Genomic DNA, 11,988 nt, shown 5'->3' on the forward strand with positions numbered 1-11,988 from the left:
CCTCAGTGAGTGGGAGGAATCCGATCTAAGCATGTCTTCAAGCAATACCACTTCTGGCGCTACTGGTCTACATTTTGTTTCAAAATGACGTGATAGGGACATGTTGCAAAAATCTGATGGTAAATCAGCAGCTTTATCTTCAACAGTGTCTTCTGAATCAGCTAGAGAAGATTGCGGCTTGGTTCTATAAAAGTGGCAGTTTTCCACCCCTACATACTGTGGGTCCCAGATTTGAGACATGAGCTTGCAGTGGTCTGCATCAAAAGCTAATCCACAGACTGGTATAGAATGTTGTGTTAAAGATGAAGATTTGTCCTGATGAGGTGAAAATACCAAATACTCATTCTCTACATCAGCACTTTCATAAGCTGCTGTTTCAGGCATTTCAACATTTCCCTCTTCTACACTAACTGCTGTTTGAATCACCAACAGCTGCTCATTATCACTAACAGAGCCAAGAGAATCAGGAGATACTGTTCTTTTCTCAAAAAGCAATGGCATAGCCTCATACTCGGTATCTGACAGCATAGATTCTGATGATGATGATGAGTGGTAATTAATGGTAACAGGATGATTCACACATGATATATATTGTGGTATGGGAGAGTCTATGGACAAGTCTTCATTTAATGTCACAGACTCAGGGGAGTATGATCTAATATCTAACATTGCTGAGTCTGGAGACATTGGCCTGTATTCGGTTACCGACTCTGGAGAAAGCGGTCTTTCCTCAGTACCAGAAAGTGAAATGATAACCCAGTTGCCAACATATTCAGATACTAACTCCATTGGTGTTGCTGCTTTGTTCTCATTTTCAGGTACATTCTGTCCGAGTGACAGCATTTTTTCAAAATTATCCTCATCATCAAGATGACCAGTCTGATTTGTATTTTGGGTTTCATTCATGCTACTTGTGAATTTCACATCAAGACTGCCTGTGTAAGGAGTGTGGTGCACATCACTCTGAACCACAAACTCTGAAATGTCTTTATCAGCCTTTGTTTGCCTGTCACCTGCATGAACCTCATTGTTCCTGACTTCTTGTTTTGTGTAATCAGGGGAGTAAGCTGTAGGTAACAAAGACACATCCTCACTATCTGAATCCACAATCTCAACATTGCCTCCATACAGGACCTCATAAAGTCGGCATGAAACTTCATCCATGTGTTTTGGGGCCATTTGTTTTGCTTGTGTGCATTCTGTCATCACATTGAGGGGATAAGAAGGGAGTACAGTAGTAGGTTGAGTGGGAAGCATTTTTTCACCAGCATGTTGTTGTGTAAGGCGTAGTTCTTCATCAGTTTCTGTAAGTTCCATCAACAGTTTCTGAAAGTCTTGCTCCACTTGCTCACACTCGATCAAACTGTCTCCAAAATCAGTCATTGACAACAGTCGACTTTCGCATACACCTGTCTGAGAACTGTCAGATGTCTCTGCCCAAGGCAATGGTGACAAATGATGAGCTTTGTCTCCAGAGTGGGGTCTTTGCAGACACTCTAAGCTCCAATCCTCTCCTCCCTCTGCCCCCTCATCTTCAGCAGCCCCTTCATGGTCACATCGTTCAAAAGTGGGGAAGGTGGACGTTGGGGTAACTTGGGCACATAACTTGGGTGCCCCTTTGTACATAGGGTGTAGCACATGGGATCGGAGATTATAGGGAGAGGTACAGTACAATGTGAAGAAAGGACTTACTTGTTTAAAACTGCCAGTGTGTACCAAGTCTGTCATTTCCTCATATGTTCTTTGTGACAAGCTGCAATGAAAAGAAAATGTAGAAATGCAGTGCTGAGACAAATGACCAAAATAACCCAGCATCGGCTCATATTACTGTAAAAGAATATATTTCATAAGTTTAAGGAAATTAAACCGACAATATTTAATGCATAGTAGTAAAAACCGTATTAAGTTTGCAAATCTGTGTCAAAACAATCACTAAAAGGAAGTAATAAAGGAAGCATCTTAGCAAACTGCTCTTAACCTTAGCACTGTGTTCCTTGTTTCTCTCTGTTTATGTGCAGAACAATTGCAGAGCATGTGCACGGCTGTCAATAAACAACAAATAATGTGGATGGGGTGACATTAAACGAAGCATTCAGAGTAACTCACTGTGTTGTTTCCATCTCTTTTTGTGGCTTGTCTTTGTGAACAGTTCTAAGAAGGCCTGCTGCCGTGGAGTCTGTCACCGGTCGTCCTGTTGTCTCGTGAAGTGATGACAAACTGGATGAAAGGTCTTCTGCTGACACTATGGGAACCTGTTGTCCTGAGCGTGGACTCTTTTTTGCAGCCTCTGTACGTTTGCTAATCCTGGGGCTGTCCATGTCTTCATGAAGAGCAGCGAAACCTGATCGGGCACACAGGACAGGAAGGGAAAATTTAACCTCTCAACAGCCAACAGCTCACGGTCATATCACTTTGAACAGAAGTTAAATGAAGTTTACTAGATTCTAGTAAACGTCTAGTAACTAGAAGACATCACCTAATCTCGTGCATGAATCTTACAGCTTTCTGTTTTAGTATTGTATACTCAAAGTATTTGGTTAGCTTGTGCACCTTCACTATGGTCCTGTGCTATGGTCCACTCGATTTCTGCATACGTATGTGAGGTTTCTTCTTCAGACGTCCTGCTTTCAATAAGGTGAACAATATCCATTCGATTGATCTTTGTCAGTCTTTTGATAAGTGTTGCTTCTGTTGAAACAGAATAAAAGTTTCACTTCAAAGCTGACAACAAGATTTCTTTACTTATTAAGTAAAAAGCAATAATTCTGAGAAACGTGTACCAACTACAGGAACTAAACACTGGCCTGTGGCAAGATTTCCCTCCCTCTCTGTCCAGACTTTCAGAAGAGCATGGCTTTGGTCTTGAAGTGAGTTGGGGTTTCCAGTTCTTATCTCATTGATCCTCTCCTCACTGAAGTCAAGCTCCTGTGCTAACTCTGTTGGCGAGAAGATGATACAGTAACAATCGTGAATATTTGAAGATACATTTGAATGTCTGGTGTATCTTGAGGGCCTGCCAACTATGCATTGAGCTTGAGCGCTTCATCGCCGTGATGAGGTGTCACTCACCCGTCCAGCTGAAGCCAAGGTGGTCAGCTATAATGGCCAACCGTTGCTCTTTTCTCTCTGCTTCATCCTGTGGATCTACTGCAAATACCACCAGACAGCCATGAGCGGTCAGAACCGCAATGTGTTCCAAATGATATGTTCACAAATATTAAAAAATAAAACACCTTCACTGGCTTTCTTTTTTGTGTTCTACTAACGATGTCTTTACATAGGATTAATTAAGGATCCAGACCTATACCCTAGAGCATGATGTGTCATTTCAATCAATTGTTGCCATTACACTTAATTGTTCTGGATATTATTCACATTTTAATCTTTAAAGTTGTTTTCACAATAAAGCCTTTAAGTCAATCTTGAGATTTTCAGCACACATACAAGGAAAGTGAGACATCATTACAAACAAAAACACAGCTCAAGCAACATGTTTTCCTTTTTACTTCAAGAAGACATAATCACAAGAGACAGAGAGGCAGCACCTTTAGCTATCGTACTAATGAGGCACAAGAGATAGAGAATAGCCCCTTAAACTGGGGGGATACCTTGACTTTGGACTTTATCGTCTGGGATTCGCTGCATCTGTGTCTCAACAGGTTCGTCCCACAGTGGTCTAATGGGAAAGATGTCTCCTGAGGGAGGGAAATGTTCTCTTTCTATGACTAAAGGATCAATGAGACTGCTCTCGTCATCTGAGATGGTGGCCGCAACCTCTTGCTCTCTGTCTGCCTCTGCCAACCTTGCCACCAGTTTTGCTGCTTCATCACTTATCTCTTCAAAGAACTCAACGGGCTCTTTATAGGGCTCCCTTTTTTCTTTAGTGGGTGTTGTTGAATGTGACGACTGACCGCTTTTGCCTCGAACTGGCAATCTGGACTGAAAACCCTTAGATTTTGCCGCCTCAGCACTCAAAGGACGACCCTGTTCTTTTTTAGATGACCTGGGAGACTCCCCCTCACAGAAACTCTTGGCTTTGGAAGATGGAGTCTTGGTTTTGACATCCACAGAGGGACCTGCATCTGTCTCAGATTTTCTCCTTGTATCCTTATTCACAGGGACCTTAAGTTTTTTGTCCTGGTTATTTTCAGCACGTTTAGAGTCAGGCTTCATCGTGCTAGCTTTAACTGGAATTCTAGATTTAGATTCAGAAGTAGAGATGGCCTCTTTTTTAGGAGTGCTGGAAGGGGAAACTGCATGAGATGGAGAATGAATTGTTGATTTACCACGGCCTTGAGAAGAAGTAGGCTTAGCTGGTGCTTTGACTGGAGTCTTTTTAACACTACTGGAAGCGCTTTGTTTGGATTTTCCTGTTGTTTTGGGGGCTTCTATTACTGACTGTGGTTCCTCTGGAGAAGAGTCAGAGGACTCTTCCCCCTGTTCAGAGTAAACTGATCTAGTGATAGTAGTATCTGCTGTCTGTACATTTGTTATCATTTGACCAAGGGAACTTGTGTCTAAATCTAAGGATCTTTCAGTTATCTCTGCTTTCATCTCTAGAAGTTCTGGGGATGTCTGATCTTTCTTTGTAGGTTTAGCTGCAGCTGAAATGCCCATTTTGGGGATTTTAGATTTGGAGGCATCAGCTTTGCAGCTTGGCTGTTCATTTTCAGGCGAGGACTGAAGCTGTAAATCAGCTGTTTCTTTGGATTGCTCACTGTTATCAGTCTTAACCTCTAGTGTTAAATTGAGACCAACTTCCGGTTCTGCAGCAGATCTTTGACTCTCTTGTCTGGGCTCTTCTAAGATAGGCTCCTCTAAAGGCTGTTCTCCTATCTGGAAAAAGGCAAAGCCAACAGCCTCTTCCTCGTAGCTCCTCTTTGTCATGTCAATAGCACCACTGCGGGTCATCTCAAAGAGCTTCCCTTCTTGGAATAGAAAAGGATTGGGCTCACTGGTGGGAGTGCTCTCTTCTGTTGGTGTCCTACCAGGTGTGGTGTCTGGAGACTGACGGTCAACAACCAGATTCAGTATCTTCTGTTCCTCCTCTTTTACGCGAGCTTCAAAAGTGGCATCATCCTCCCGCATTGCAGACCAAGACTCGGTATCTACCCTTGCAGTGACACCTTTGGACTCGGTCCTGGGAGGTTCCAGTGTCTCGTCGTCCTCCTCTGTGTCATCGTAGATGCAGACCTCTGGTTTAAACGTTTCCTGTGTCTTACTTGTAATAACAGTTTCACAGAGTCCGGCCTGATCTCCTTTAACTTCATCTGTGACATTACTACATCTTTTCAGCACACCTGTCTGTGGCTCACTAATCTCTAACTCTTGACCATGCGTATCATCTCCTCTACTTTCCCTTGACTTCCTTAAGCTTTCTTCCTTTTGCTCATCAGTCCTATTTTTAGTATTTGATGTTGATGCCTTTGTGTTGCTATTGTCTTTATTGGCTTTTCCAGATAATGGGCAACTTTCTTCGTTTTTCATTTGGGATTTTGAATGATGCTGGTCTGAGACAGAGTGAGGTCCCTCTGAGGTGACACTGGTTGATGATGTGCTCTTGGCCTCTTTGCTGTGGCATCCATCATTCAAACCTGCTGAAAAAGGAGAGGGAGGTTGTACTTTAATAAGGGGATCAACAAAAAGAGCTAATTTTGAATCCTCTGTGGGTGTACTGAACCCACATTCACTTTGCGATAGCTTCTCACTTTCACAGCTGTCATCCCCTATTTTGGCATCTGCTGGAGAAAACAAATCTTTTCTAGACTTCGTTTTGCTCTTCACGTCTTGTTCCATTTCATTAAATGTTTTTATTTTGGCTGCCATCTTAAACATCTCTTCCTCAGGAGTGATCTTTCTCCTAGCTTCGTGGCTGTCTGATGCATTATCTTCTTCTGGGTCTTCAGGGATGACAGCCGGTTTTGATAGAGCAAAGAGGAATGAATGATCAGGGGGTTTGGGGTTTACCTCATAACTTACCTCTTCAGAACTAGGGGTGTCAGGGGAGAGGGGGCTCTTACCAGAACTTGTCATCTGAGACGTCTGCTCACAACTGTCATCATCAGCACTAGCCTCATGGTCTCGAAGAAGCCTACTGGGCACAGTTTCCTCGGGGAATTCTGCATCTTTGGGAGGCTCTGGATGGCTATAGGATTTGCTAGGTGGACCTAGTGGGAAGAATGGGCAGCTTTTTAGCTCTACAGGACTGCTCTCTAAGGAGTCATGAGGAGGTGATTCCTTAGTTGGGCTGGGCTCAATAGAGTCTGGAGATTTGTGGGAGGAATTTTCTTCCATGAGAGGACTACCCTCTAACGAGTCTCTGTGGCTTATTGTTAAAGAGTCATCAGCTAACGGACTGAGAGCATCTGCGTCTTGTTTTAAAAGTAAGTCTAAGCTTTCGTGATGCTGAGACGGGGATCTAGGAGCTGACGACCCAACTAAAGACAATACTAGCTGATGATCGGGGCTTTCATCATCGCTAAGAAAAGTTTCTATAGTCTCTGAAATTCTTTTTGTAAGCTTTTGTGGTTTTGACTCACTCCTCTTAACAGATATAGACTCACTTGTAGTGTGGTCATCTGTAGCCTTGCTGGAAGAGACAAGGAGGGTCAATTCTGTAGAGAGTTGGTCACCAGTGGTCCCTATACCAGAATCCCCACACTTCTCTGTATCTTTACTCTCTTTCTTTACTGTTGCGGCAGCTGGTGCCAAAGTTGTAGAGGTTTGCTTTACAGTTTTGGGAGAAAGACCTAGACTTTCAGGGCTTGTGCCCGGAGTGGCTAGACCCTCATGTTTGTAACTGTCCTCAGAGCTCAAATGAGAGGATCCATTCCCAGAACTTAGGGAGTCTGCCACACCCTCATGTTTAAAGCTGCCAGAGCTATCATCAAGGCCACCGTTTCCAAAGTCTACAGTGTCAGTTAGCTCTGAATCAGCAGAGGGTTTTGTGTCTTTGTCTTGCTGACTGATCAGTTTCTTTTGGGGTTTGGAATCCAATGACACTTCTCGCTCTTGAGGGACGTGTGAAGCTGCTGCTTTCGTCGTGGATTTTGTGTGGATAGTTTCAGATTTAGTGCTTTTTTCTGATTTGGATGAAGAGGATGTTTTGAGCTGAAATAGCCCCGACTTTCTCTTTGAGGGGTCTTGACCCGTTTGGAATGCTTGCATCAGCTCTTTAACTGACATGGTCTCTTCAAGTTTTTCAGAATCAGCTTTAGGGGATTTATGCAGGGCCTGCTTTGACTTAGCGGTTTCTTTGGCTTTTGGGGAGGATTTGCTCATAACAGGCAAATGCGTAGGTTTGCTTCCAGTGACCTTTTTGCTCTTTTGCTCTGCCTCCACTTTCTGTTGTAAGGCTTTGACTTTGTCCTTGATTGATCCGATGGGAGTTTCTTCAATCACTGGGGATACAGGGGATGCTGGGGCCTTGGCTGTGGGCACACTTAGACGACTCCCTGTTTCTGTCGATTCCTCTGTCTTCCCCTGGTCTTTTCCCTTCCGTCTCACTGGCTTTTTAACATCACCAGTGGCGGGTTTGTCATGTACTTTGGTTGGAGTGGTTGGTTTTGTACTTTTGCGTAGTACAACATCAGTGAATCTTTCCTGGAAACTTGTCTCTTTTTTGGCTTTAACTTTAGAGCTTATTGGTACATCCAGCAGGTATTCTTTAAGGTCACCACTGTCCTTGATGGCTTTAGGTCTGGGAGTCCCTCTGTTACCTCTACTTTCCCGTAAGACGAGCTCTTGATTTTCTAAAGCTGCCATCTTTTTGGCTTCTTCTATCTCACTATCTGAGAGGAGAACCCATTCCTCAGCCATTCTAGCTGCTTTCGCTGCCTCCTCTGCCACCTCACCCTCATACGTTCCACTCCTCAGTATTTCACTGACTTTCTCTAGGTCCTCTTTGACTTTCTCTAAGTCTTTTTCCATTGTTTCTAACGCTTCTCCAGAAACTTCCTCGGTCCCTTTCTCTAGACCACACCCTCCTAAGGAAGGGGATTTCTCAGCGGAGTCTGCAGTCAAGATGACAGTCATTTTGATCAAATCTTGTTTCATCTCTGACACGTCGGATAGAAGATCTGGTTCTCGAATCAGCTCTGATTTCAGGACTGACGTCTCCGTCTCTTCATCTTCCATATGGAAGAAGAACAAGTAAGGAGTAAAGAAAATTAAAAATTTAAATGAAAGGAGACAGACATTGGAGAATGTGGTCAGGACAAGATTGGAGCACACCGCAGGGATCATAGGACAACAAACTCACAATGGTTTCTACTGTACACCAGGGAATCAAAGGAATTAGGCTTGTAGTTTCATATGTCTGTGCTGTGGTAAAGCAAATGCTAAACACATACCAATGGGAAAGGATATGAGCAGGAAATAACTTGCTTTTACACTTGCATCCACACTCACAAGACAAAAATACAGATCAAAACTGGAACTGATAAAAAAACTAGCATGTGACGGAGAAACCAACAAAACAATGAAAACCAAAACAAAACATATGAAACAGAAACAACATCAAAACATCTCAAGATTGCTCAGATGTATGGGAAACGTCACTAAGTCTATGAAAGAAAGCCAGTGATAATGTAAATGGCGTATGAGGATTTGCCATGTTTAGCGCTATTGCAAAACTAATATATTTTATTTCAATTCAAGCAGGAATGAAGGAATTCTATTTCACTCCATTCTGCTTTTGACTAAATCAGCATTTGGAAGACAACCGTAATGAAAACTCACAAAAAAAGAAACAGAAGCAAAAAACGGTGACATACAGAGCAAACAAGATGAACTCTCACTAAGAAGACGGTACGTATAATCACACAGACACACAGCACACACATTCATTTGTAAGTATGGCAAGTTATTTCCATGCAAAGTAAAGGGAAATGATGATGGAGAGGTCATAGAGAAGAGTGATGAGAAAGTTGGTACTTAGTTGCTTGTCTTCTTTCAGTAATGTGGTGAGTTCTGGGCCCGATCATTTAGCAATTCCAGTTTTTAAAATGTCAGTGACATTGATACTGTGTGAAAGTTGAAAATACACACGGTCCATAGAGTTTTACTCAATAACACGTCCTTTAGAAACGTAACGCTAACAAATATGGGTTGATTTGTTAAATGTATCTAATTAACATGTTTTGTGACTCTTTTCCTGAATGTTCACATTACCACGAGACAAGCCATGGTGGGAGGGGAGAGGGGGAGGAGCCTGACTACACTAGTAGCCAACTTCAGGAACTTAGAGCATATGATACCAGCACAACCCTAGCACAACATGGCACAAACTGCACCACAAAAACAATACTGGGAAGAAAAGGGAAGTTCAGAATTAGGAAGGTGGAGTCTGGATGTGCTTCACTCATGGCGAATCACATTTTGTCCTATCTCCTTTTAAAGGTGATTTGTTCTGTTACTGTATAATGGCTACAGTCATTTAACTCACATCCCACAAGCAGCTGTGAATCATGTTACTGTTGAGAGTCTCTTTTTGATCTAACCAATGCAGAACGAAGTGTGGAAATGCAGAATAAAAGCCCAAATTATACACAACACAACACTAGCTGCACCTCTCCACCCACCTGGCCAATCAGGGCCAAGTGCAACCACATCAGCAACCACGATTATGACAGTGTTAGCGCTACGCTGGCTTTCAGGCTAGCACATAGATATATATATATATGTATATATAGGCCGTCACATAAACATCACCACAGTATGAATGAAGATCATATTTATGTACATACGTAAGTTGCATTGTTTAACTCTTTCTTCGTATCTCCAATCTCGCATTGTAAAAGAATGAAATTGGATTAAATTGAAACAATGAGGTGTAAATCATTACGAAACAAGTAGAGAGAAACATAACTTTGAAAAGATGGACTTCAGGGTGAATGTGTATGAGTCTGGTTATTCCTCTGCATTCTCATTACTAGTGTTAGACTTATTCACACCATTTACACCAATATTATTTTGATTAATAAATACATGCATTTTTATCAAAGAGCAGCAACCACGTTAGTACAAGTTGCAGAGCAAAGTATGTAAGTAAAAGTACGTCTTACATTTCTCGAGCAGTCTGTTGGTCTGAAAAAGATCACATGGAAATACAACAGTTAGGATGTTTTGACCGCTGCACGTGCTAATTATTTTAACTATCACTACACCTATTACTGAGGGAAAGAGCACAGATAAGCTAAGTCACTGCTGAATCACAGTCTAAACTACAGACAGAGGCAAAGACAGATTAGTGGAGCTAATGGGAAGACGAGGGAAATGAGAAGCGCTGGCTGCTTTTACCTCTTCCTCTTGTTCTTGGTCTGAATCAGACTCCTTTGGGGAACAAGAAGCAGCAAGAAGCAGAACGATGTACAAATAGAAACAAGAGCAGTATTAAGGTCAGACAAAGGGCAAACCAACGGTTACCATAGCAACAAAAACAAGAGGTCAGTGTGGATGTCAGTGAAAGTCAAAGTGGGCTTCAGAGATGGACTAGGTAAATATATTACATGTGTGCTACAGCTGTGCTCAGACGTTTACATCATGGGCATGGATGTTATGGTCATTTTGGGCTTTTTCACTGGGGGAATAATTCTGCAACATAAATCTTTAATTACTTTATTTTGGGTTCTTTCTAATCCACACAGGCTCACAGTTATAGATGCATATTTGGTTAAATGTCCCTTAGCTTTGACCAAAAGCATCTGCCATCCTCACCAGCTTCTGTCATTGTGGCCAGATAACTCTTTGCCTTGTTTGGCCAAAAAACATGTGCAGCTGCAAACTTCAGTCACGATTACAGGTGTCAGTTTTGGAGCAGGGGGTTCGTTCTTGGTGAGCGCCCTCCGAGTCCACGGCGAGCCCTCCCGTCACTGTGGACAGGGACACTGGAACGCCTGAGCTTTGGTGCTAGATTGTCCCTGATCATTAGATTTCCTGTCATAGTGTCACAGTTTGGGTCTTCTAGCAGATCTGGACAAAGTGGTGAAATAACTTGTGCTTACATACAGTTGTTTGAACTGATGATTATGGGAACTGTAGCTGTTAGAAATGGTGGCAGAGACCGCCAACGTGCTAATGCAAAACTCTCCCTGGACTTCCTCATTGCTCTGAGGATCGGTCTGCCCAGTGAGAGCTGCCAAATAAACCCCTTTCATGCTGGAAAAAGAAACTACCAGTTGTGGAGAATTATAACTACCAGAGTTATTATTAGTCTTAGTTTGTCATTTAGCTTAGTGCGAGTTAGTTTGGAGGGCGGGTTTGCGCCTTTGTTCTGTTTGAAAATGTTTCTTTTTTGTTTCTTTAGTTTCCGTGTTGGTCTTTATTACTTATTATTTTATTTATGGCAAACACTACAGTAAGATGTATGAAAATCAGTATAGGGGTTACAATATAAACACAGTTCCCCGACGGGGTTGTAGAAACCCTGTGTTGTACAGCACCAAATCATACCGTAAATGAACACAGAATATTTACAATTTCATGCTGTTTTAGTTCGTTTACCAACTACACATATTTTATTCATTTAGATTGAATTCTGTTAAAGGGTGAGGGGATATTATAACTAAAACTTTTCTTCACATGTAGTATCTGTTTTAGGCTTAGAGCCTACCATCACTCTGACTGCAGAGCCTTCAGCAGCACACTCATATATTTCAGTCTGTCTGCACAGTTTTGTCTCTCTGTGGATTAAAGAAAAGCTAAAGTAACCTTCTTATTTAAAGCCATTAAACATGTATTTTGTGCCTTGGAACAAGAACATCAAATGACCGTGATATTCACGCCCATGATAAGTCCAGGCACACTGCTGACCACAGCTGCAAAAACAAACATATTTCACAGGGCTTTAACATGACACCACACACTATCCACAGTGTTAAAGACAGTTACTATTAATCTTTGAGTGCTTAGAATTATATTTAGGACACCAAATATGAAAATAATTTGGATTTCATTTAAGTTGAGGGAGTTGATCAGTGGGACGTTAGT

At 42.2% G+C, this 11,988-nt stretch overlaps 1 protein-coding gene across 1 annotated transcript in view; it reads right to left on the reverse strand.

Annotated features, from left to right (window-relative positions):
* The window catches only part of LOC102198141 (ankyrin-2-like), a 96,254-nt gene that overhangs the window by 18,096 nt on the left and 66,170 nt on the right, over nucleotides 1–11,988 (reverse strand). The window contains exons 35-42 of the mRNA XM_013916023.1: nucleotides 10,300–10,332; nucleotides 10,065–10,086; nucleotides 3,609–8,129; nucleotides 3,070–3,147; nucleotides 2,805–2,936; nucleotides 2,551–2,688; nucleotides 2,107–2,341; nucleotides 1,693–1,753 (exon numbers count right to left, since the gene is read on the reverse strand). Of these exons, the coding sequence (XP_013771477.1) occupies nucleotides 1,693–1,753; nucleotides 2,107–2,341; nucleotides 2,551–2,688; nucleotides 2,805–2,936; nucleotides 3,070–3,147; nucleotides 3,609–8,129; nucleotides 10,065–10,086; nucleotides 10,300–10,332 (5,220 nt within the window). The remainder of the gene's footprint in view (nucleotides 1–1,692; nucleotides 1,754–2,106; nucleotides 2,342–2,550; nucleotides 2,689–2,804; nucleotides 2,937–3,069; nucleotides 3,148–3,608; nucleotides 8,130–10,064; nucleotides 10,087–10,299; nucleotides 10,333–11,988) is intronic.

Source organism: Pundamilia nyererei, unplaced genomic scaffold (assembly GCF_000239375.1).
Source record: "Pundamilia nyererei isolate P.nyererei 1_Seehausen unplaced genomic scaffold, PunNye1.0 scaffold00433, whole genome shotgun sequence".
NCBI classification, from domain to species: Eukaryota; Metazoa; Chordata; class Actinopteri; order Cichliformes; family Cichlidae; genus Pundamilia; species Pundamilia nyererei.